The sequence below is a fragment of the Chaetodon auriga genome, chromosome 9 (genome assembly GCF_051107435.1).
Source record: "Chaetodon auriga isolate fChaAug3 chromosome 9, fChaAug3.hap1, whole genome shotgun sequence".
Lineage (NCBI taxonomy): Eukaryota > Metazoa > Chordata > Actinopteri > Chaetodontiformes > Chaetodontidae > Chaetodon > Chaetodon auriga.
The window spans coordinates 8,462,963-8,489,525 of NC_135082.1; the positions used below are offsets into that span (position 1 = coordinate 8,462,963).

At 43.6% G+C, this 26,563-nt stretch overlaps 1 protein-coding gene across 1 annotated transcript in view; it reads right to left on the reverse strand.

Moving 5' to 3' along the window:
* The window catches only part of gpc3 (glypican 3), a 97,229-nt gene that overhangs the window by 38,059 nt on the left and 32,607 nt on the right, over window positions 1–26,563 (reverse strand). The window contains exon 3 of the mRNA XM_076738951.1: window positions 3,570–4,255. Coding sequence (XP_076595066.1) covers window positions 3,570–4,255 — 686 coding nt within the window. The remainder of the gene's footprint in view (window positions 1–3,569; window positions 4,256–26,563) is intronic.

The window sequence follows — 26,563 nt, forward strand, 5'->3', positions numbered from 1 at the left end:
GCAAGCAACACATGGACTGCACTGATATTCAGTGGACTGAAAAAAGCAAAACCGTAGTCTGCCTGAATAATTTAAAAGCTTCTATAATCACATGAAAACGCTGCTCTACATATTGGCTCTGATTCATTTTCATTTTTGATTGTATGCAGGTGAAATTCAAAACAAACAAACAAAAAAAAGCCGCTGAAACTGTCGGTAGTTTTTTTTTACTTTGAGGGATTCTGGTGCACCGAGCAACTTTCTGTGACAGTACATGATGCATATTCAGTCGAGTTCACTGAGAGAAGACGTCATATTTTCTTGCCACTGTGTTGAGTCAGTGTCTCTGCACAGCCACTCAACAAGTCATGGGTGAAATCCAGGAAAATCAGTCTGCTCTTCCTTTTATTATCATGATATACTATATAATGATATATTAGGGTTTAAGGCCCAAAGGGGCAGAACCCTATTGTGTTTGTGCTGGATAAATATTATATTTTACTTATTTATTTTTGTATTATTTGATGCAAGTACACATGGCTGATCACATATTTGTTCATAACTCAAGATGTCTAAACATCCTGCGCGACCTCTTTGAGTACGCAATTACTGAAATGCTGCAGATGTGATGATCAAACAAGTGTGTGACTGGTCTCGCTCTTTGTTTAAACACAATTACACTATCCGATGTGACTTTGCTCAACTTTGTGAGGCCTTATAACCTCTTGTTGATGCTTGCAGCTTTAATTGTGGCCCACTGAACTGTCTTCTTTCTGTCGGACACAAAAGGGCTTGAACCATGGCTATATTTCATATTGTTCCTCCAATAGCATGTAACAATAATATAAAGGGACAAAAAATAAACTAAATGAAATATACACACCAATTACTATTTGAAGTGATTTGAGGTGTCCAATTTTGGTTGGTCTCCCCTGACTCCACAGTGAGACAAAATTAGCCTTTAGGGAAATGATGCTTCTCTCCCTTCAATGACAACACAGAGCAAGGAGTGTCTCTGCAAGATTACATTCAAACACTCACACACACACACACACACACACACACACACACACACACACACACACACACGACCTTGTCACAGTGCTGAATAATACACTACCATAGCAGCTTTAATCCCAAACTGGAACCACAGTCAGAGCCATAAACACAGTGTAAAGGCATCTGCAGTGACTGGAACTGCAGTCTTAAATAAACCCACACAGGCCTTATTTAATTTCGGATAAGGATCTCTCTCTCTCTCCCACACACACACACACACACACACACACACACACACACACACACACACACACACACACACACAGCAATTTCCCCTAAGTCAGCGATTCATGGATGCAGCCACGCCCTCGTGCTGTAGAGTAAGTGAGGTCAACCTGTGTGTTAATAAATGATGGGTTCTGAGTGGAAACCTGGTCACCGCGGGGATCCGGGGTGCGAGAGTGAAAAGTTCAGCAGATATACAGAGGCAGAAGCACATCCAGCTCTGTAACTCTGGCAGAGAAAGGCCTTCATATTTCATGAGCACTTCACCCTCACTTCACATGTGGGCTGTGAACAAACTTGACGGTTTTATTGCAGTTGAAACCACACATAACGGGTCACCGCTGCTGACGAGCCAGAGACGAGTTCCAGCGAGACGTGCTGGGAGAATGTGTCTGGCTGCCCCGAAAAACACATGCTTGTCCTCGCTCCTTCCCTTTCTTTTGCTATTACTTCTCCCTCTTGATTCAGTTGAGTCCAAGGTGTGTTCTTGCTTCGGATGCGGGGAAAGAATATGTTGTAGGTCGGCTGTAGCTGTGTCTAGAGGTGTGTCTTCATCACTTCTCCCTCACTCAACAAAAGTCTTCCCACCTCAATTAAATTTGCAAGAATGTGAGATTTCCTTCATGTCTTCATGTGTTTTTCTGAGAGCCAGGGTCTGACCATGATGTTAGCACTACGACTGTACATCACAACATCCAGCTTTCTCACTCATTTCTATGAGACCACTGTGCTGGCATAGCGATGCTGCTGGCTCAACTTTACTGCAATCATTTGGCAACGGATTGCTTTGGTTAATCACGGACATATGAGCGCACATTCCTGGTAGTTTACTTTGTAACACGAACAGCATGAGTGTGAGGTCATATTAGCTTTCTGTCCAACAGAACTGGCCCCGCACGGAGCGCTGAGAGAGGATGTGATGTGGTCTGATGTAGCTAAAAAATAAATGCTGGGCAGCACAAAAACTCTCTGTAATTAACCACTAACTGTAATTTGAAATGTGTGCTGCTACATCGAATGTGTCTCTCCAAAGCCCCAGACAAATTTCTCCTGAGGCAGACAATACAGGCTCATCTAATCTAATCTAATTAGTGTTCATTTTGTCAGCTCTATTTGTTATATTTAGTCTTAGTCCTGTGTCAAATATCCTTGTTAGTTTTTCCTCATATTTTGTCAATCTCACCCTGTTTTTCTTTCTCTCTTTTTTTTGTTGCTGACAAAAAAAGCCTGAGTGTTTTAATCGTAGTCTACTTTTAAGTATGATAGAGTATGTGCAGCACGCCAGACACTTGTCTTTTTTATATATAGATATAGTCACAGTAAGCATTGAATAACGTCAGTGTCATCTTGACATCATCTTGTCTTAGTCATGGAAAAAAGGGTTGCTGATGAACATATTTAGTCATAAATTTCAGTAACAAAATTAGCACTGAATCTAATCTAACGTAAAAAGTGTAAACAGTCTGGCAGCGCGATGCTGCATCTTAAAGTCAAGTAGCATAATATTGTACCAAACAGTGTGATGACACACTGTTTGAATCCATTTCCAAACACATCACTATTTGTATTGGGAGACTGTGTAAATGTGCAGATGAGTTAAAGAAAGATGAAGTTTGACATGCAAAGAAGCTCACACATACCACCAGGAACAGTGCTGAGCTGTGCAGTGATTTCGGAGTAGTGACCACAGTTGGATTTGCAGGTCACATGATGCACACTGACCCCTTTGCAAGCATCACAGTTACTCACCTCAACTTCACTATTATCATTCGACTTGCATTCAAAGCCATTAGGTACATTAAGAAGCCAAAGAGTCAGACAATAAATCATTTGCATACCCTTCATGTGTGCTGGTAGTCAGTGGGCAGTCACTCAGCCAGAGAGGGACTGAGATGCTCATGCTCTATAGGCCCAAAAACACCCAAAGCCTTAAGAATGTTTCAGCTTACGTGCCCAAAAAACACCTTTCATTGGAATGAATAGAACAGCATCTTGATAGACTGAATCCCTTTCTCTTCACATATAAATGAAGTGAATGAGGGAGAAATTTTGAGATTGGTGCTCATGTGACTTCAGCTTAATTCTGCAGTTTATTTTATGGGCAGATAAGATAATTGTTAAGGCACTATGTCATAGTGTTATAAACAAAACAGTGCAATGTTTTAGTGAGCCTTCAAACTGGACTTCTTCCAGGTGACAGTCTAATTGTCTCATCTATATGAACAGACCCGCACCAATGCAGCTGCTTGTATTTTGAATGCAGTGTTATTTGCAGTCTGCAGTGTGTGTTTGTGTACTGGACTCACCAGGGCACTGAGGCGTGTGCGGGCGTTCACAGCGTGTTTGAGAGCCAGTTTGATCATTAAAGGCAGTCTGAGGACAACAGCCTCCATATCCTGCTCTCCCCTCATGGCACCCGCAAGCTTCCCCAGTCCGTCTACATAGCTCCTCCAATGAGGCTGCACCTCGGCCGCTCCCCCCAGGCAGCCTTGCATCACTGCCTGACAGAAGCCTCTGCAAGCTGGTGGCCCCAGCATGCCCTGGCAGTGGGGGCAGTACCACAGCCTCAACAGGGCCCGGCTACAGTCCCGGCCGGGCCGCAGGTGGTCAGTGGTGTTGACAACCTCAATGCCCAGGTTCAGCGCCTGTAGGAAGACTCGTGTGGCCAGGAGGGATCGAGACAGACGGGTCATCATCAGTTTGGGATAAGGGCCAAATGCTCCTGAGTCCTTCCAGGCTCCTCTTACACACTCCTCAGACACAGAGGAGACGCTGCCCCCGAGCAGCCGGCGGTATGTCAGGGGGAAGAGGCGCCCGTAGAGCACCGCCACCATGTGATCCACTGTGGAGTCTGAACCCAGGATGTAGAGTGACATGTCCAGGAAGAGCTGCCCCACGGAGCTCTGGGCTCCATTTCCAAGACTTGGGAACTCTGACTTCAGCATGGCCAGGGTGAAGTTCCGGCCGTGACGCAGCACCAGGTCAAAGGCCTCTGCAAGAGAGCAATGCAAGACAGAGTCAGACGAGGTGAAAGTTAGGCCCCTTTCTGAAAGCTGTTGCATTCAGCAGGCGATGATATGCCTCAGTAATCACAATAACTACACAAAGCTGTCAAAAATAGGAGGCAGTTTCGCTCAACAACATGAAACAGTCAAATAGATGCAATTCTCCCCAAACATCCGTTCAATCCTTAACGAACACAGTCAGAGAAACTTCCCACGCTCAGCCTCTCTTTCACTTTTCCCAGTGTTTCTCAATCTGTTGTTCTCGCTAATGGGACTACACATACACACACACACAATACTGCAATAATAGTCCATGATTTAGAATATAAAGAGTGCAAAGCATCTGTAACAGACCTTTCATTATAACTAAAAAGTAGACTAGAAAAGAGTCCAGGATCTTTAAAGAGTTCCTTTAAAAGAGAGTATTAATCTCGCTGTATTAGTCCACCGGGAGAGGCATGACCATGTGGTTGTCTGCAGGGAGAAAAGCATACAGAGCACGCAGGCGGGAGGGGTGCGTGGTTGATGCGAGGAGGGAAAATAATCAGTGGCGTTTCAAGGCACAAAGGGAAGTCTTATCAACAAGGTGGCACAAGAAGCGAGAGCTCTATCATCGACCCGGTAGCAAAATGAGTGAGGACCCAACAACAGAGGGGATTTAAAGCTCCATTACTGAACTTAGCAGGGGAGCTGAGAGTCAGTGAAATGAAGCTTTGGACAGGAGAATAGCTAGGGATGCCAAAATCCCATTTATACCGCAGCTAGTCCACTACATCACTTTGTTGAGAGTGATAGCCACAACTGCTTTGTGAGAGCGGGGGCTCGGGGGAAGCACTGGTTTAGGGGACATTAGAGGAAGTTATTGGTTTTTGTGCTACTAAAGCTAGCCATTTCATCTTTGTTATTTGATTTTTCGTGCTTGGATAGTTTAATTTCTTTCTCTTCATGCTTCTCTGAGGTCAAATGATGCTCGTCAGCCTATGCAGAGCTCCGGGTCTTTGGGTAGAGCTGAGAAACGAGATGACAGCTCTGTCTCTTTTGTGCAGAATGTATAATGCGTTTTTCTGTGTGCAATTTCGGACACATAAGGAGGTCAATATAAGAATATGATAATATCGGAGCAAAGGAAATGAACATCACTCCCTCCCTCTCTCTGTCTTACCGCTGCTGGTGTGCATTTCAACTACGTTACTGTTGAAAGAAGAATTATCTCACTTTTATGATTTAAATTAAAAGCTGAATTCATAAAAAACAAAACTTTTTGTCCATTTGGTACAACTTGCTGCTACATCCTCATTTGGTCTGCAGTGACCAGTAGCTTATGGCTAACCTTAGATACAGTACATACTGCAAGGGCAAGACAAAAGACGTAGTCAGAGTCACAAAGCTGAGGTCGTTACCAGGGGGCAGAAGAACAGGCGAGGTCAAAGGCAGGCTGGGTCGATACCGGGAAATCTGTCTGAGGATAACTGCATGAAAGTGGAGAACAGCCTGGCAATGAGTGAGTGAGTGAGAGCCTAAAGTATTGTACTGATTAGTGATGAGTCCCAGGTGTGTGTCAGGTGATTGAACAGATGGGCGTGGCTGACTGGTGAAGACTGCTGCCTGAGCAGGAGAGCAGAGGAGAGGGAGAGTGGCAGCAGGTGAGGAGTCGACGGATGTGACACAATGAAAATGTTTCAACTTGAGTGGAAATTGTTCTTATATTAAGGCTTTATGACATAATTTACAAAGAAAATTTGAAAAAAAAAAAAAAGGAAAACATGAAAAAGAACTTGATTTTCTGTTAATGATATAGCTGCCACTCAGACACGACACAGGCACCGTACACACTGCACATACATAGTCGGTGTGTGTATACAAAGCTAGCTGGCAACAGCTCGTGTCAGTACAGTCGGTACGTTTGCTGTTTGGGTTGTGCAAATTACACAGCATGAAAATTTGTTTGGGTTATGAATGCACCATAAATGAAATTAGCTTCAGTATCACCTAACTTCAGTATGGTATCAGTTGATTCTGATATTCATTTCAATGGCAATTATCTGCCTCATACATGAGAAGCATCTGTGAGTAACTTACGATGTGCTTCATCCCTCTATTGTTGTTGTTTCAGTTTGAATGCATTTTCAAGCTAAAACACTGTAAGTTTTTATGTACTGATGATGTATTTAAATCATCGAAATTAAGTGAAATTCAATATGCTGTCATCCTATGTTCATACATGTGGTCACAGTGGCCGCTGTTCAACAGAAGTTACAGGGTTTCACTTTAAGCAAACCATTTATCCCCAAACTGCCTCAGTTGTAAACAGTAGCAGGCTGTGGTTGTAAATTTGAATGTGTGTGAATATGAAGTAGGATGGAAAACCACACGCGTGCTCAGCGATACAGATGCTGGGTGAAAGAGGTTGCGAGAAACATTTGAGGATATTTTGGTGGGTGTGAGAGGATGCTCGGGAGCAGCGCACATCTGTTTAGATTTTCACGATACGGCTGTCCTGCTGCGTTCCTAGAGCACTTCCCTCTGTGATCAATGAGCAGACAGATGTGCAGATTGCCAACCAAGACAAGGAGACAGGCTGGGAGGAGGTAGGACACGCCTACACATACATGCGCGTGCACACACACACGCACAAATATAAAAATACCAAGTCTTCTGTTGCTGGTAATGCAGAAGCAGAAGACATTCACCTCAAAGCTATTTGCTACTCCTTTTCTTGACTTCTATGAAAGCCTCTTAAATCAAACCCTGTAATTTAGCTGCTACCTGTAGTATCTCTTACACCACAAAGAGGAGAGCCACTTTGTAATGGTAAGAGAAAGACTAGAGGGCTCTTCATAAATGCAATTCAATGGCTCTCAGTAACCGGGATCATGGTAAGAACCATTGCGAGCCCATTTCCTGTGCGTGCTGCTCGCACTCTTTCATCAGTGAAAGCTTGTGCAGGATCAGGTATCCTCTAATGGAGGGGAGAGGGGCTGTATGTCAGGGACCTGTGACATTCTGGATACAACTATAGGAGGTCAAGAGCACACATTACCAGAGCAGGAGCCCACAAAAACATATTGGGTCACGCTTAAAATTAGCAGTAGCATATATTTTGTCAGTGTCACAGATGGAGGCAGAAGGCTGGCTGCTGGAATACTGCTTCTCCTCTGAGACTGAAGGCTTTTTACACACAGATCAGCAGCACAAGGCAGATGGAGATGTCTGCCTCTTCTTTTTTTAACCTCTGTCCACCTATTTCACCGGCCAGATAATGTTTACTCCAAGGATTTCAGGCCTCTCATCTTCCTTGGGCATTAAAATATGGATACCCACTAAATTGTGTCCAGTATTCAACAGCTACTCTGTCACACTGACAGTGAGAAGAGTGTAACTCTGCAGTGTTACACTGTGAATGCATTATTATAATATCTACTTTCTCTGTATATTCTGTCATTAATCAAAACCCCAATTAAAGTGTGATCAAGCGCTGCAGATTCCAGGTAGTCCAAAGTTTAAAAGAAATCTAATAAATCTCCGTCACAGAGGGGTCACTTATTGCTGACACCCAGAGGCTCTAAGTGACTCCAACTCTGACATAAAACAGGCTTTTCACATAATCTATGAATGGCCTGTCAAATGAACATATTTGATGTTCACGAAGCCATCAGTCTGGGTGTTACATAAGTCAACTCTGCGGCTCATAACACGCCAGACTGACTGACTGACCGCTGACTGTGGCTGACACGCTGCGACGGCAGACATGCGCCGTGCGGCCTCATCAATCAGCGGCCCATACACCTATTATCCCCCGGAGAGGAAAACATCAATAAATTACCGAGCCAATGAGACTAATCCATTTGGCTGATGGAGTGTCACCTCTAGCCGCCACAGAGACGGATGGAGAAGCCGCTGCCACCTGGTCCCGGTGACAAAACAGTACCTGTCCAGGACGCAGAGAGAGGACTGGCAGGAGGGCTGCAGAGCCATTCATAAAGGCACATGCCAGCACACTGTGTGTCAGGTGGAACCCTTGTATCTCCAGGGTGTCAGTTTTCATGCAACACAGGAAAACAGGCATTTTTTTTTGTTGTTTTTGTTTTGTTTTTTTGTTTTGCTTGTTGATGGTACAATTTAGACTTCTGAAGCTTTATGAAGCCAGCAGTGGTCAAAATGTCTCAACATGTGTCTGCAGAAAAAAGAGCAAATCACAAAAACTGGTGATAAAGTTTTAACATGAGTGTCTTGTACATGTGCACAGGCTGACACACGCACAAACCTCCCAGAAGGCTTTGCATTCAGTTACGATTTCATGAGCCTGTCTATAACAAAAGCAGCATCTGTTCATTAACTGTAAACAATATGTTGTTTTTCCAGTCACATTTCACTCCCACTGAGTGACCTGTCCCAGGTAACCCGAGAGCAGCGCCACCTGACGAACTGCTCTTGCAGGACCAGTATGTGTCTGAGTCTGGGTGCCCTGGGCTTACGGGATGGTGGCGGCGAGGCAGGGCAGGGCGGGGCGGGGGTGGGCTTATTCCAGGAACAAAGCAGACAGGATGCTGGTAAGGCCCAGATAGCATCACCAGCAGACCATGAGGGCCAATGGACAGCGGGGCAGAAATGAGACATGTATTAGGTTACTCCATCTGTTAGAGAGCAGCCCGCCTCACACACAAACACACACATGCACGCAGACGTACACAATGCAATCACACAGCGCGCAGCAGTAGCCAGGTGGTGACAGTGTGGCCGAACATTTGGCAGACCATAGTGGGAGGGCAAGGTGTGAGTCAGGTGTAAGGACTAGAGCTACTCACACACACACACACACACACACACACACACGAGCAGATTTTCCTTTTCATTCATTTATCTGCCTCCCCAGGAGCTTCTGGAAAATGTTTCCCCACAGCTAGACAAAATAAGGAACAATGAGAATTCATCCTCTGCTCTTATTACCTGCAGTCTGCTCCCCATAAACATTAAAACTGAGGAGAATGTCAGTCACTCAGACACATTTTGAAAACATCAACACTGCTGTTTGTTTTGAATTGATGTTTTCTTAATAAAAAATAATAATACAAACGACATTTCCAGTTTATTATAACTTGGGTCTTTTTGCAGGAGCTTTGGCCATTATGTGTATTACTTTTCTTGACACTGCATTCACTGATGTAACTGATAAGATCTGGGAACATAACACTGCTGCAATCACACGAGCAATCGGGTACAGCAGTTGTAAACTCACCCACAGTGTAGTCAGCTTATCTAAATCTCTTTATTTGGAGGTAAAACAGAAAGTGAGTGCAGCAATAATGTGACTACTAGTGCCTAATTGCAGAGGGAAAACTGAGCCCGCACAACTACGTTACCGACGGCAGACCTGCATTATCATCTGTCCGCTTGTGCCACATTGTACTCCTTTATAGCAATATCGCCATGATCCTTCATTGCAGAAATCAACTCGGTACACTTATTATTACCAACAAGAACTATAAGAATATAACTCAAGCTGTAAGAAAGCCAGATTTATCCTTTACAAGATAAGAGATTATTTAATTCTCTATTAGAAATTAGTTTAACAGCAGCAAAGAGGATAGTGCAACGGTAAGAAGCACCAGTCGTAAAAAAGCAAGATATGATACATAAGCACACAATTTAATACGTAAAACAGGGCAATGGTTAAATTCATATTATTGCACAATCGAAATACTGATATATGCACAGCTTAGTATACAGTGAAACTGCACCTGAGTGAATGTGACAGTTTGGGAGTGTGTGGTCTGCTGGGAGCTGTGTTGATTGTGAAGTCTGACAGCAGCAGGAAGGAAGGACCTGCAGGATCTCTATTTCTCACATCACAGATGAAGCAGGTCATATGCAGGCTCATATTCCTGAGAATAACAGCATAAACACCACCAACATCCAGTTAACTTGGTATTAGTGATATTTGCTGAATGGAGAACAGCACTAGTTCAGGCAGAGCTCTGACGCTGTGCTTCATTCGCTGATTGACATCAGCTTCTTTTTTCATGCTGCACAATCACTGGCTCAGTCATCGGCTGTATGGCTACCAGCTGACTCATAATTTCATGTGCGGTAAGTATAAGCTGCCGCTTCTCACATCACCATGCTTCATGCCAACGCACTCCCTCCACCACCCCAACCTCCTCCTTATGTGACGTTTCTGGTATTGCTAAATGAAATAAGATCTTATGTGTTTATTAAGGGGGGATTCACTCTCCCACCAGCCTCCTCGTTGCTTCTTCTGATGCTTTGACAGCTCCCTCAAAGAGCAGAGCCGTATAATAATTTACTATAAATTGTAAATTCCTTGAGGAGTGTCTTGACTGAACTGTGATAGTTCCACATTTTCTCTCTATTTATCGTCGAAGTTAATAATGAAAATAATAAAAGCGTAGAACTGAGGGAAATTCATTTTACCGGACACAGTGAAACTGGGCTGGTTTATGTGTCACTTTCATTATGAATACTGTGTGCTTGTGAACTCAGTGGGCTTTTAGAGAAGAATCCTCATAATCTAAATACTTATTTTAATTTCCATAGTAAAATACATCACCTCCCCTTTGAGTGATTGTAAAATTAGCCCAGCAACAATAAGGCCCATCCGAACTGCCAGGAGCTCCTATTTATTAATATAAGACAGGAAGCACTGGACATGCACACAGACCAATATTGCTGCTCCGCTCTGACACAGAATATGCCAGACTGCTTCCTCTGCCTCCATATTTCTGTCTTTCACCATTGACTCCATTGATCTCTGGCGCTGCGGTCCCTGCTGAGGTCAAAGTTGAGTCACAATCTGTCTCAGACCGCCAAACAGGCGATTACAGAGGACACGGAGTACGGCAGAATAGAGGACAGAGTGAGGTGGGAAGGACGCAAGGGCAAACGTGAACTGGAAAAACACAGCAGAGAGCTAGAGGGGAGGAGGAGGAGGAGGAAGAGGAGGAGGAGGAAGGGGTTAGTGAATAGTGCCAAAACGTGTGGAGAGAAACATTCAGCGAGGCAGGCTTTGAAGCTGCATTCAAAGGCAGCTGGAGTCAAGCAGTGCCAGAGCTGCGAGACACATCGCACACCTCTCGCCAAAACTCAGCCACGGGTGAGAGAGACCTGACACCCCAATCAAATGCTCGCCTCGCAGACAAAATACACATACAGTAGATACATCTCCGGACTCGGAGGAATCCTACCACTCAGAAGTGAAAGGCTATTCCAATAATGGATTCATTCCCAGCACACAGGGCGAGAGACAGGACACACACACACACACACACACACACACACACACACACACACACACACACACACACACACACACACACACACAGAGAGAGCTCTTGTTGCTCTCCAGGGTTGTGATTTGAGGACGTGGATAAAAAGCCTGCAGCCCATCCAGAGTGGAGACAGGTTGAGCAGAGATGAGAGAGGTCACGACAAACACTGTTTGAGTACTGCACTCTAAATCAAGCCTCCAAGCTCTATTAATCCAATATGCATCTCTAAGTAGATCCTGTGGTTGAAGATGAATACACTCCCACTCATTCACCCTCAGTCTATCTTTCATGCTTGCAATGCATCATGCCCATGCAGGGGCTTAATTCGGCACAGCTCGCTTTCACACAGAAACAAATGTTATAGGAGGAATATTTGCATTGCCATTTCATAAAGTGCTTCAATACTTGCAAAATATGAGATTCTTTCCTTTTTGAAGTCGGCCTTTTAAGACATAAAAGAGCAATGGAATGAACTAAAGTGAACTTTTAAAGAAAATCAGCGAGGGGATACAGTGTTTTTTGAAGTTCTTGAAACAGATGGGTGCACAGTGTGAGATGGAGAGAAAAACAAGGAGTGTGAGAGATAGAGAGAAAGAGATGGAGTGAAACAGTGAGGGTGCAGGAGGGATGCCTTAATTGTGAATGTGGAGCAGCAGCGTCGTTACAAGACAAGGAACTTTCAGCGGATTGAAAAACGATGTCAAAACTCTCATGTCGGACCTGCAGCTAGCAGCTCGGGTGCTTCAGTCAGAGTGACCACCGAGTATTAGAGGTTAATATTAAAACATAACTCATTAAACTCCATTAAATTGCGCCCTCACCCCTTGATGTTTGCGAGTGTTTGTGCATGTTCACGATGAGAACAAATCTGAGCTTTCTTCATAATGAATACAAGCTGAATTTAATAACAGATTAGAAAGGCCAGTGCCTTGCTGTTTTAATAATTAATTGATTGTGAGTTATATTAGCTGTTTTACTCCATAATGATATACAGTGCGTGAGACGTGCTGCGATATACTGCTACGTACTTGTACTGCAAGATTACTTGAAAATGACTTACCCTTGTCATGAGAACAAATGGACTGTGAGTGTCTGTGTTAGTGTGTGATCGTGTTTGCAATTGACTGCCTGAACCCACGAGGGTTGAAGGACATCAATGGCAGTTTCATTGCAGAGCGTCAGAGCGCGGTGTAAAAGCTGCAGTGTTTATGGCAGCTCTTCCTAGTGACAATGTGGGCTCAAATGCGACTCAAAACACTCAATCGGTGTGTGTCGTGCACATGACGGTGTTTTTTTAACATGCAAAAAAAAAACCCACTTTCAGCAGGGAAACGTTAGTCCTAACTCTGTGAAAGGAAGGATGGCCTCAGGGAGAAATAACATGCCAACACACTTTGATGTGTAACATGAAAATGTGGAGCTTTTTACCAGCAGCAGTTAAAAAGAACTGGTGGAGGAAGAAAAAGCTCTGGCTGAGCTTTTTTATGGCTGGAAGAAAGCAACCTTAACAGGCTTTAGAATAATAAAAATGTTGGCCCCAGCAGTTCAGCAACAGGCTCCACACTACAGCTCACAGGTCATCATAGCTGTCACTGAGGCATCGGGGCCGAAATGCAGGAATCAGGAGGGCACGAGGGCCACGCGGCCGAGAGGGAAAACGATAAGCGGGAAATGGCTGAAATGGCCAGGGGCCGCTAAAAAGAGGGAGCCCGATTTGATTTATGCTGATTTAACAACAAGGTTTGACAGATTGACTGAGAAACACTCAGTTAAACTGGGAAAGTTATCAGAGTAAAGAGACAGAGCGGAGAGCTTTGGAGTCTGCCAAGGCAAAGGAGGCAGCTGTCTGGGAAACAAAAGAAACGTTGGGAAATGGCAACAAGTTGAACAGCGAGTGCAAAGCAGGAGACAGCTCGCAAAGCCAGCCCTCAGAAGATGACAGAGAATGAATCAGTGTTCTGCTGTTTAAAGTGTAAACTGGAAGAATCCCTGTTCGCACTGACGACCACAAAGGATGCCAGGAAGAAACAAAGAAGATGAATGAGCTAAGACAGCGTTTTGCAAGGCTCATTTAAAATTGATGAAATCGTTCTCCTCTTCATGAGATGTATTAAGTGAACATACAGTCTAGAGGTAACAACGTTCATCCTCTTTGCAGCCCATGTTCAGGCAGTATTTCAGCACACATGAGCCCCTTCTGTTGCAGCTGAGAGCCCATCAGCCTGCTTCAGTCTTTCATCATCATACAGTCTTTTATCCTTCGCACTTTTCCTTTTACCTGCTGTAATCTTGTATCTTTTAACCCTTCATATCAAGATTTTTCCAACATTTAGAAATGTGATGCAATAATAAAGTTTAGTGTGAAATGGAGAGATATGAGCGAGGCTACTGTCTCAAAGTGTTCTCAAAAACGACACATTGAGAGAACATAGCAGGGTAGAGGCTCACTTCAGATGTGCTATCATGTGAAAATCCAAAACTGCAAGTGAATGTGTTCAGCACTGAGTGCATGGTGTTTCTCAGGGGTATCGCTGCACTCGTGGCATCAGTGGAATAGATAGTTAGCACAGCACAGCTAGCAGGTTTAAGTGACGCTCTGAAGCGATAATGTTTTCATCCTGAGTGCCAATACTACAATATATTTTGAAATCACACACAAAATAATGAGATCCTGTTCAGCTTTGTTTTCTGGGAGAGTGTCAGTGGCCGACAGAAAGTGAAAACAGAGTGGATTTTCTGAAGAGGACCGAAATCTGAACATAGCATGCAGCAAGTGTTCTTCAGCCTTGTTCAGACGTCCCACACAGGCAGCTCCGAAGCAAGAAGTCAGGCTTCTGCTTAGTTGCTGCAGCAAACTGTAAAAGAAGAAGAGCAGAGGAGATGGAAACAATCTGCCGGCAGGTTTGTTATAAGTACCAGAACTTTTTCTCCCTCTCTAACCCCAACCTTGAACTTTTTATTTTTATGTTACAGAACACTGGTCCCTGATCCAACAGAGCCTCTCGTATTACGGTATTACGTTTATTGTGTATGCCCGTGTGTTTCAGCAGTGAGCAGATGCAAAGGATTCCATCCGCGAGGTAACCTTGACACACTGCTTTCAATGGTTTTCAGGCAAGGCCAAGCCATAATACACCACACAATATTTTTCTAAAAAAGCAATAATACTGACACTAATGATGTGAAACGACAATGTGGTCTGAAACTATCTAATCTGAAAGGCAGATATGTGTCTGAATACATGACGCCACATGATCTGTCTGCTACATTTGTCAGCACGCAACAATTTGCTTGATTCTAATATTTTTCCTCAAAGTCTTTCTGTTCCATAGTTAAAAATGACTTCACACAGCTTCATTGGAGTCATGCAAAGGGCATACCACCACAAGGAGCCATGGTTTAATTTCCATTTCACTTCCCAGCAGTTGTACATCTTTGAATGAACTGCAACACAGTCATCAGTGTGGTGGGAAGGAAGCAGGCGAGGGGTCGTGCTCCTCAATCAATTAAAAAAAGAAAATTAAAATATTGCAAGAACTTGACAGAAATCTGGCAGTACAGTCTCTCTGATACATTATGTACACGTACATGTATTATGCAAGCATGGTACTTATGACTTCATTACAGCACATAAACTGAATTCCTATTAAGGTTTCATGTTTCACATGAAATCAAGTTTATATTTAACCATGTTGTTTCTTACAAACACATTAACAACTGTTTTAGAGCTCTACAGACGTGATATGAAATTGTGGTCACAACTGTGACCACTGGGATGAATTAGTGGAAGTTATCGGAAGCAACAATCAACACTCTTTGCCAGTGGCTTCTGTTGCTCGTGGCATGTCGTTGGACATGACACAACAAAGTGTTTATTGTCCATGATGGTTTTACTACGCTTCAAATAATATTCATATGGCACCATCCCTAGTAAATGAGTTAATCAACGCCCACTGGAGTCTCCTCCTACAAGCACACCAGATGTCCTGAGATTTTGGGATTGTCAGTTTATAAAACAAAAGAGAGAATCTAGAACTAATCTGTCAACCAAGGAAGAGGAGGAGGAATTCTGATCTCAAACAGGAAGACCATTTAGACAGAAATCACTTCCTGCCCATAAGCCCCTTTAATCTGGAAGCAAATATTTCCTTAAGCATGATGGCATAGCAGCTGGCAAATTATACTGAACCAGCAAATATACTTTGATGAAGGAAGTACAAGCATTTCTGTGTTTTTTAAATCACACAAGCCTGATTTGCACCAAATTCAATCAGCAAAACAACAGAGCAGAGATGCGCAAGTTATATTTTGACATCTGAAAAATGCATTTGGATTAGCACCACTGTGCACAAACATCGTTTCAAGTAACAAACATCAAAATCTGGTTAAAGCCTTTCTACAGGACATTCAAATGTGTTTCGCCATTGTAATTTACCGCAACATTGCATCCCCTGAAAATTGTCATTACAGTGCGTGGCATAATCTCCCTTTTAAATTCAACAAGGTGATGAAGGAATTCATTTGGAAAGACATCAGGGGAAAATATTTGTTGTAGAACTGTGGGCAGCAGAGAGGGTAAGGATTATAGAAAACAAAAGCAAACCTCAGACAACAACAACAGCAGCAACAATGAACTGCAGCCTGAAACATGGTGGTGCATTTAAGTCATTGAGCTCACACTGTCATAGAGATACAGGAAAAAACAATTTAAATTCATCATAAAAAATAGAACAATATTGTTACTATTAGCACCCTTCTTTGCTTTTTCTTCAAAAGAACTGTTAGACATTTTGGGAAACTCATTATTATGTATTTACTGGATTAGCTCACTGCTATTTTTACATTTCTCTTAACGTATGAATCAAATCACCAAAATACAACACATGAATCAATGAGCTTTAGATGCGCTAGCAGAACTTTAGAGCCAAGCTAGCTATTTCCCTCTGCTTCCAGTCTTTATGCTAAGCTAGGCTAATCACCTCCCAGCACACTCCGTACTGAACACACAGACATCTCATTAACCATCTCACAAAATGCTGAAGTGTTCCTGTAGAAAAACACACAATGCACCTGGCGGTTCACGGATCGGTGAGGCATAACAGAGAGAACATCACGATTTGAATCTTTTTCCTACCCACGGAGTTAACTAAATGAAATGAAGTTGCACCCTGCTTGCCTCCAGCCCTTTGCCTCATCAGAACCTTTGCATTCAGGAGGCTGAGAGTCTTGATCAGGGGTTGCATCATCACCGCTGCACTTTCTGCTGTGTGCACTGTTGACATGAGCATTATGTAAACAAGCATCTGCCGCTTCCTACCACAATTGTGTGACTTTGCATTGACTACGCATCGCTTGATTTTCCCTTGCTCCTCTGCCTGTGTTTTTCCTTTCTTTATGACATGTGACGGACGTACAGAGCAGCAATCCTGGGAACGGTAATAATGATCTTCTCCTTCTTTTCCACAGCAGGAAAAACAAACTTCCTGGCCTGCGACTACACGCCACTTCTTCGTCTTCGTCTTCTTCTTCTCCTGACAGATACTACAGTGCAGTTGAGTCTTGTTTGCTCATACAGATGAGTTTCTGAGCCGTGTTTACTTCACTGAGTTTATTGGTAAACAAGCGCCTAATTAAACAATGCTGCACCTCTCAGCTGGCGCTACTATAAATAGGTGAGAGTTAAGAAAGGGTATTGTACATGATGGAGAGGAAAAAAAACCTCTCAGAGCCTCTTTGTTGTTTGTGTGAGAGAGGAGATGAAAGACAAACGCCTACGCTGCCTGAATGGCTGAGACACACCTCACCCTCTCTCCTCACCTCCTCCTCCTCTCCCCCACCCTCTCTCTTCTTCACTGCCTCCTTTCTTGCATCTCTCTCATCCCACCAGCTGAACAGGACTCCCTTGTTTGCCCTCCCTCACACACACTAACACACACGCACACACTTGTTAAGGTTGATGCCAGTTTTGCACGGTGTATGCCTCAGTCACCAGAACACAAATGAGACACACAGAGGCACAAAAAGGCACAAACAGCCTGGCAAGGCCGACACACACACACACACACACACACACACACACACACACACTGCAGTTTGTCTCCCTCTTCTCTGTCTTTACTTTCCTTTTTGTCTCCATTAATAAGAACTGCTCTCACCTTCGCCGCTGCCCTCCTCTTCCTCACTCCTTCCCTCCCACCTTCATCCATCTACTGTGAAAAAGACATCTCCAGCAGAATAACAAATGAATGTGACAACGCTTTTTGGGGGGAAACAATGGGGAGAGTCCCAGCGCTGCGCTCCGTAGGTTATTTATCTCCGGGTAAAGATGTGTCTCATCCCCTACTTTTCCTCCCCCTTCCTAATCCTACACTCCCATAGCCCCAGTGCTCCTCTCCAGCCACCTCACTCCCTCCCTCTCCTTCTCTTCTCCTACTCCTCCTCCCCCTGAGAATCACCTCAGAAATCCATACATTACAATCTGGACCACTGGAACCAGCGAAACGGCAACACTTTTAATTTTTAATCAGGGCCTTGGTCAGAGGGGACCTGGCTTTTTTCCGCTCCCCTTCTCCCGCCACCTTTCTCTCACCTTCACTTCTACCCTCTCCCTCCCTCTCGCTTACTCTAACTCGCCCACGCACCCCATCCCTCGTGTCTACCTTCCCAAAGTCACGGTGATGAATGGGTGAGCGCTGCCATCTCCGTGCCCACCAGCGAGAGGCAGAGGCCGGCTAACGTGGCTCAGACGCTCTCGGGGATCACAGGCAGGGAGGAGAGTAATTAATCCAGTAGGATGGGAGGCAGGGTTGCAGGACATACTGTGAGCTTCAGGACACTGTGTGTGTGCATGAGCGTGTGTGAGTGTGAGTGTGTGTTGGAGTACATTATTGGAGACAGAGGACAGAAACACCAGACAGTTTTATCTGCGTAGAACTTGGGGTGCTGTGTTTCAGAGCACAAGGTTAGGCTAGTGTGTACGCACCTGAGTGTGCATGCACCTGAATGTGTGCGTGTGTGTGTGTGTGTGTGTGTGTGTGTGTGTGTGAGTGGGTAGATGAGCTCCTTAAATAAACACCACTTGGGTACAGACAGGAGCAGCCAGAGGCAGCACATAGAAGGCTGTCCTTGAACTTCAGGGTCAACTGCACTAACAGGCACACACACACAAACACATATACCACATCCACAATGAATTCCCACATCAGCAAGGATGGAGGATGAGGGTTTTTAAAAATGTGTAGGGGGTGTGAGCCATTACTTCAGCTGCTTTGTTTGAGTAAATCCACTGTCGGTGCCGTTACTCAGATTAATCAGTAAACTCTAATGGTCGGCAGACGGCAGGGAGGACTTGGCTTCCAAATTAAATTGCATTCACCTTGATAAGAGAGTCTCCAAGACAACTATGAGGTAAATGAAAGATGTGTAGGAGCTGGATGTATAAACAGGTGTGTTCTCCATCAAAGCTCCATGTTAATTGGGCCAATCCATTATCCACTTTGACGTGCTTAATGTTTCGGGGGATGACCGATTAGTGCAGCGTGGAGCCCCGTACACAAGCGCCTGGCTGGTTTCCTCTGGTCCATGACGTCTAACCAGAGGCTACAGCTCCATGCATCATTAGCCCTGGCCTAGCCAGCATACCAATAACATGTCCCTATAGCCTAATAGGATAACTGGGGGGAAATGCAGGAAATGGCTTCGATGCTGGAGAGCTGCTCTGAGCGTGTGGTCTCCCGGGTTTTTGTGTGCATGTATTAATGGACAAGGCTGGCAATTATGGCACAAATGAGGCTGGAGAGGAAATGTGTCAACCTTCCAGGACTGAATGGAACATAGCTGAGAAATATTGGATTTTACAGCATACATGAAAACTGCGTGGAGGTTGAGTGAGTGCACATAGAGGGGGAGGGGCACAGACAGCACAGGCCTTGCAGAGAGAGGAAACTGTGCTTGGATGCTTCCTGTCAAGCTTTCATTTGTTTCTGGTACACAAGAGCCAGCAGATAAGCGCATGAATGGTGCAACACTTTTATTTAAAGTTGATCAAATAAAGGGGTCGACAGAGTCTCTGTGAAGATGTGGTGCATTAAGCTAAATGCTAACTAGCATAATGTTTATCATGCTGGCCATCTCAGATAGCACTGACGTTTGTTAACTAGCTCAAACTACAAAGTGTACCTGAGGCTGATGGGTATTTAGTCATAAACCAAAGTTTGGATTAATGACCAACTGAAATTATGACCTGATGATGGATGCTGGATGAGCTCAGGGATCAACAATGTTATTACAATTCATGCCAAGGGGAAGAGAGCAAATTTCATAACGATCCATCCTCTAGTTGGTTGGGTATTATAGCCTGGACCGATCAACAGGCTTAAAACCTTCTCCGTGTTTTCATTGATCGTCCTCCTCCTCATCAAGAGATATGACTTGGCTGTCCTGAATACAGGTAGGTGTCGTGCTGCAGCCCACATAACGTGACCCATTTTTTCAGAAAGGAGGAGCAATCAGCAGCACAGCCGAGGGGTGCAGAGACAGGGAGCACACAAGCAGTCCCAGAGGACAGACAGCTATTACAGCACAGGAAATACAATCATCTACGAGCCTAGAGGCTAAATGTAAGATTCAGCAACAGTGCAGTAGAGGAGTTAAGTCCTTTTTAAGTCCAATCGGCAACCCCCAATGTCTCATAAATGTGTTTGAGATGCTTGAAGATTTGATCAAAGAGACTTGTCCACCCATAGAGGACATTTGCTGAGGCTCTGAACACTTTTAGAATTGTGAGACAGAAATGCAGTTTTCTCCACGGTCCAATCCATCATGGGACTCTTTTTTTATATCACCAGACCTTTATGAAGCAAGCGAACAGCTGCTGGTTTCCAGTAGGGTGAGATGAGGGAGTACGATGGAAAGACTGGATGAAAGAGGATAGGCGAGGAGGGATGAGTGGAGATGAGAGGTCACAGCAGAGAGGAGAGCAGACTGACAGATATGGAAATGAAGTCAAGAGGGAGACAGAGATACGAACTTTTCCTTCACTTCTTCTTTGTATTTACCCTTCAAAAAAAAGAGAGAGAGAGTGAGGCCTAATAAAACATTTATCATTGCAGGAAAGCTCTTTAATGTCTTTGACATTAAAAGGCTGAAAGGAGGGAGAGAGAGATGAAACGAGAAGAGGGAGAGGGAGCAAGAGAAAGAGAGAGGAGAATGTATGTTACAGAGTGGATGGTGGTGAAAGGTGGAGGAGTGGCAGGGCTTGAGGAGGGAGAGGACAAGAAGTAGTTTAGAGGTGAGTGCAGGAGTTAAAAGGGGTGAATTACACAGAGTGTGAAGAGATGGGAGGTGCTCTGACAAAGAATTGATTAGAGGAAGAAAGATGGAATAAAACAGAATTAAATCCAGCATAAAACATGATTTAAATGTCATTCAGTTTGTGGGATCTTGGATAACAAAGGCTTAATTTATGATAGCGCACAAATCTGTGGAGCCGAGTTCTGAAAGAACACAGAGTAAAGAGAGTAAAACTAAAGTCATCTTGGGCTCGACAAGGACTGGCTATTGTTTGAGATGTTTCAATACCAGTGTCAACACAATGTGTGACTTTCTGTGTCAATACCTGACTTAGTGAGTGAGTCTCACCTTCCTGCAGTGATGTAGAGGCGTACTTCAGGAGCACTTGAGGAGCACATTAAAAAGCATCCGTCAGTGATGCTGGCTGTGGTCAGAGGTGAAACAGGAGTGAAACGGTCATTAAGAGAGGTCAGTAAAACACTGCTTTTCACACTTTAAAGTTTTAATCTGTCATGAACTCAAACCATATTTTTGATATTTTTCATGGTCAGCATTTCATCTGCAAGAGCCATTCAGTGTGCTTACATTCAGAGGTGGAGTCCTTCCCCTCCAGCACTGGATTCAGACATCTACACAGGAGGGATTCACATGAAAACTATGCAGCATGCCTGTTGTGACTGTAGGATTTCTCCTGGTTGCAGTGATTCACTTTTTTTTTTTTTTTTTTTTTTGAAAAAACAGTTTATGGACTTTGCTGTTTTATACCACCATTGACTGCTGACTCCGCTTAACAAGCCAGTGGGGGCTGCAAGGGATCAACACCTGCTTCACCCTGATGCTCCCAGACACACCTGACAGAGCTCTGCACTCGACTAGACGCGCTCCACTAATTCTTAATTGTAAAGTAAGCTGGTATGACACAGCACTTATAATAAATTTGTGTTCGACTTAACATACTCAACATAACCACAAGCGCCTGAGCGCCTTACCTTTTAATTCAGCTTAATTTAGAATAATATAAACTTCACCAAAAGCAAAATGTGTTTGAATTAGGAGCCTGTATTGCCTGATATAATGCAATACACTGTTAGATTACACACCTAGAGATAAAAACATTATACAATTAGGAAATTTGGTAGTTAATTTTCAGTCACCGTGTGCGACATTGTGTGAAACCTGAGATGAGAGTAGAAGTATAAGTATAAGCAGAGCTGAGCAGTGTAACTCATCCTTCTTTGGACAATGTGTCCTTTTGTCTCATCCAGAGGACATACAGAGATCCAAGTGAAGATGCATCACATGCTGACATAAAGTGCAGTTACGTATATGGTCATCTGATGTCTCTTCTCTCTGAGATATGTACGAAAGCCTGCTCCTCAAAAGTACATAACTACTCACATGGAAGTTCTGCATCTGATATTCACCCAGAGTGGTCTGCTTTCATGTGCAGAAATTGTGATGAGCAGGAAAGGAGGATGTTTGTATGTGTATCTAAAAAATCAGCAGCATTAGATCTTTGTTGTCTCTGCTTTATAGTTCTGAAAATGAGCTCTTCTAGCTCACAAAGAGTGACTGTATGAGTCTGAGATTATGAGAGAAATACTGGTGCATTGTGTTTTAGTGCTTTTTTCTGAAATATGTGTCTGAAGTGATGTGAGAAGAGAGGATAGCGAGTGACAGACCGCGACAGAAACAAAATGAATCGCAAAAAAATGAAAGTGGGGCAGACAAAGAAGCAGAACACAGACGCAGGAATTAATGAAAATGAAATGTGACGGTGCAAAAGGAACATCATGGCAGTATTCAATCATCCAAACAAACAGACGAACAAGCTGAACAAACAGCCAAACAGGAGTTAGTCAACTGAGATTTGTCTTAGGCTTCATGATTGAATGGCATATTGTACATTTACAGCCCCAACACTGATCGTTAAGATGTTCCACATAAACACATCTCATGACATCACCAGGGAGGGGGAAGCCATGATGAAGTGAAGCTTTAAATGCTGCGCTTACTGTGAGTGCAAACAGTGTCACTTACATCGAAAAAAAAAGGAGTTTACAAGCACAACAGACTGCTCTCTTAATCCCATCATAATGAGCTGTTGTAACAGATGCTTTCTGTCAATTTCTTCCACCTCTGTACGCTAGAAACAACACACAACTGCAAACATATGACTTTCTACGGTGTTGTTCACTGCTGAGCTGATAAATGTGCAGGTACGCACTACGAAACCATCAACATCAACATGTCACTTCTGACAGGGACTGTTTTCATCACTCGTGACTGGCAGGCTGAAGGCATCGGGGTGATGGAAATGTTCTGTGTTTAAAACTGCGATGGATGTTTACAATGGGTCAAAAACATCTGAAACATCAGATAACACTCCCTGAAAACGTGCAACATCTGTGGCATTGTGTTGTGTGATAAAACTGCACATTTGAAGCCTCGACTGCATGAACACGGATATTTTGTAAAGCAAACATTTCCCTCTATACTTGGCCGTCACAAATGGTGTTTCATACCTCTAAAACTAAAGTGCAGATTTTTCAAAACGAAGGTCATTTGCACAGAATCTTTTTTGAGGAAGAGGGGGAAGATATGTGTTTTAAAAACAGCCATACACGTGTGCCCAAGGCCTTATTGTGGCCTTTCATTGCGATCATCCCACGGCACACCTGTGCAACAATCATGCTGTTTAATCTTGATATGCCACACTTGTCAGATGCCTTTTCTTGGCAGAGGAGACGTGATCATGAACACAGATTTAAACAAATTTGTGAACAAAATTTGAGAGAAATAAGCCTTTTGTGTGCATAAAAAATGACCTCTGAAAATGGGAGTAAAAACCAGTGTTTCCAGTCTTCACGTTACTAAGCTTTGGTGGATTAAAACTGTTGAACGACACAGTCAAAAGAAATTCTGTTAACTTAGCGTTTCCATTATTAGCAATTGGATGACTTTAGACGACTGAGCAAAGTTCTGTGACCACGCCAGTACCAGTATCATCATCAGAGTGGAAAAGAGCTCAAGCACAAATAGGCCATAATCACTGACATTAACTGTGCATTAAAGGAACAGTCACCGCAGATTCAATTCACTAAACGTGCAGCCGAAAGGTCTGTGTGCACTTTTACTGCTCCTCACTCTAACACACAGCTTTGTCTCACACACCAGTCGATTGACTTCGTGAGGAATCATCAAAGGAAGCGGCACCACCAGGGCGCACAGAGAGCCAAGAAATGTGCTGAGCTTAACACACACTCAGTACATCCATCATTTACACATGGGCAGGCTGGTTGAGCTGTTCGTTTGTTCACACTGCCTGAACGATGAGATGAATATCAAAGTTATAATCTACATCTGTCACTTTCTGATATTACATAATAATTTGTGTTGTTAACAATGGCTAGTCCTGTTACTTGGAAGCGTCTCATGTCCTAAATGTATTTCCTTTTGTCTTTAGGTGCTGAGAAGATTATACATCACACTGTGTTTTTCCTGGGTGGAGTAAAAATCGAAAGTATATTTTCATATGTTGCTCACTGCTGTCCAAAAATGTTCAAATGCTCTTTTCAGAGTGACAGTCTGCTGTGTCACGGTCGCCCCCCGTGGCGTTCTGACAGACAGGATGTGATGCTGTCGGATGACGAGGAGCCTTTTTCAGCATTGTCATGCTCAACTTCAACCAGCTGACACACCAAAGGATGCGTGCAGTAGATATATCAGCTGGACAATGACGTGCAAACACACACACACACACACACACACACAGCTGGGACGGACTCCTTTGTGATTTTCTGGTTGCAGTCATCAGCTGTGGAAATCTATGGGAATGAGAAAATCCAAACATCCATGAAAAGAAGTCATTTTGGCCTGTAATGATCGTGTGCTTTCACTGAAAAGCATTTTGTTTTTGTCTCATTAGAGGGCTGGAGAGTATGACAAGAAACATATAAGACGTGTTTTCATTTCCATGTTACGATTCCTGCCATGTGAAGTAATTCAACATATAAAATAATGCGTTGAAGTTCCTCACTTTTAAAGATAAGGCCAGACCTGGCTCATGGCTGTACTAGATTACAGAGTCTTTAATCCCCTATGAGCCAGATCAGAGTGAGAAACCTGCAGGCCAGTCTCTTTGAGTCAAACTAAAGTCTAGTCTGATGACTAAAGGTGCTTTAGCATTTTCAAATAACCCACCTCGACTAGATTAAAGAAAATGAGTCTTTTTGAACCTGAAACTTCTAACACAGCAGCAACTCTGTGTCTTCCTTAAACCAGGAACATATCTCAACCATTTTAAATAAAGATCACGGTGTCATATTTCAGTGGGGAAGCTTAAATAAGTACATTTATTCAAGTATTTGAAATTAGCCAATAATTCACAAAAAAGGAAAGGTTAGAGAAAGGTTCAAGGAGCTGACATAAACTTGTGTAGCAGACCTTTGCTTTCTATTCCTTCCTCTCCTATGATCCTCACAACCCAAAAGATTGTGACCCCTTAACAATCAAAAAACATTGTTAAGACACGGACCATTTCTATGCAACGTGTACTTTTGTTATCTTAAATATATTTTGCTGACGATACTGCAATACTTTCTTTCATAACGGCATATTTTTACATTAATGTATTGGTACTTTTACTTCAGCAATTCTTACATTATCTCTTGTCACTGTAACGCAGCCATGTTTTGTATTTGTGTAATTCTTGAGTGAAATTGATTTTACTTTTATTCAACTAGATATTTTATTCTAGTCTGTTTTATTAAGTGCTGTTCTAGTTGAAATCCCATGCAGTCCCATGCAAGCTTTCCCTCAGACTCGTTTAAAAATTATGCAGTTTGGACCAGTATTTTTACATCCACTTTAGCAAAATTTCATTAAAGTAGCAGCACATTTCTACCTGAGAAGAACATGATAGAACTCCTTCCAGCTGTGATCACATGATCACACAGCAGAGAGACTTAAGACTGGCCCCTGACAGCCCCCGGACCTGAGCCATGAGGGCTGAAAGTTCAGGTCTCACTGGGGGGTCCCATCACATTTCTGCCTGCATTAAGTAGCTGAGGCAGAGCCTGGACTATATGCATACAGACCCACACACACACGAGAGCACACGAGAACTCACAGACACACACACACACACAGACTCTCTCCTACTGGGTCTTGTTCTTTCTATTGCTCTGGTCCGCTGTGGGCTGCCACAGACGGCAGTTTGTCTGTCACACACTTTGCGCTGAGCCTGGCAGTCAGACCCCAGGGAGGAATTCTGGCTCACGGGCGGATCAGGGAGCCTCCAGTGATGCCTGATCTCGCCATGACACGGCCCTGCCACACTGTGAAATCAGAGCTGTGAGGTGAGAGCTGTACTGTTCCAGCTTAAGCCACTGAAGTGAGACCCACGCACACACAAACACACACACACACACACACACACACACACACACACACACACACAAATGCTTTCACATTTCAGTTTTACTTAATACACAGAAACACACATTGATTTATGTTTTACAAGTTAAAATCCTACACAGAAAAAGGCACAAGGAAAATATTCTGGCGTGGATGCAAACATTCAGTACCAATGAATTAAAACCTTCACGTTCAGAGCTAATCATGTTTTCATCAGATTTCTGAATTGTTCCACTGCACTCATGACATCAGGCCTCAGCGTATGCTCCAATTTGTTCCAGGTATGTGGAGCACAAAATG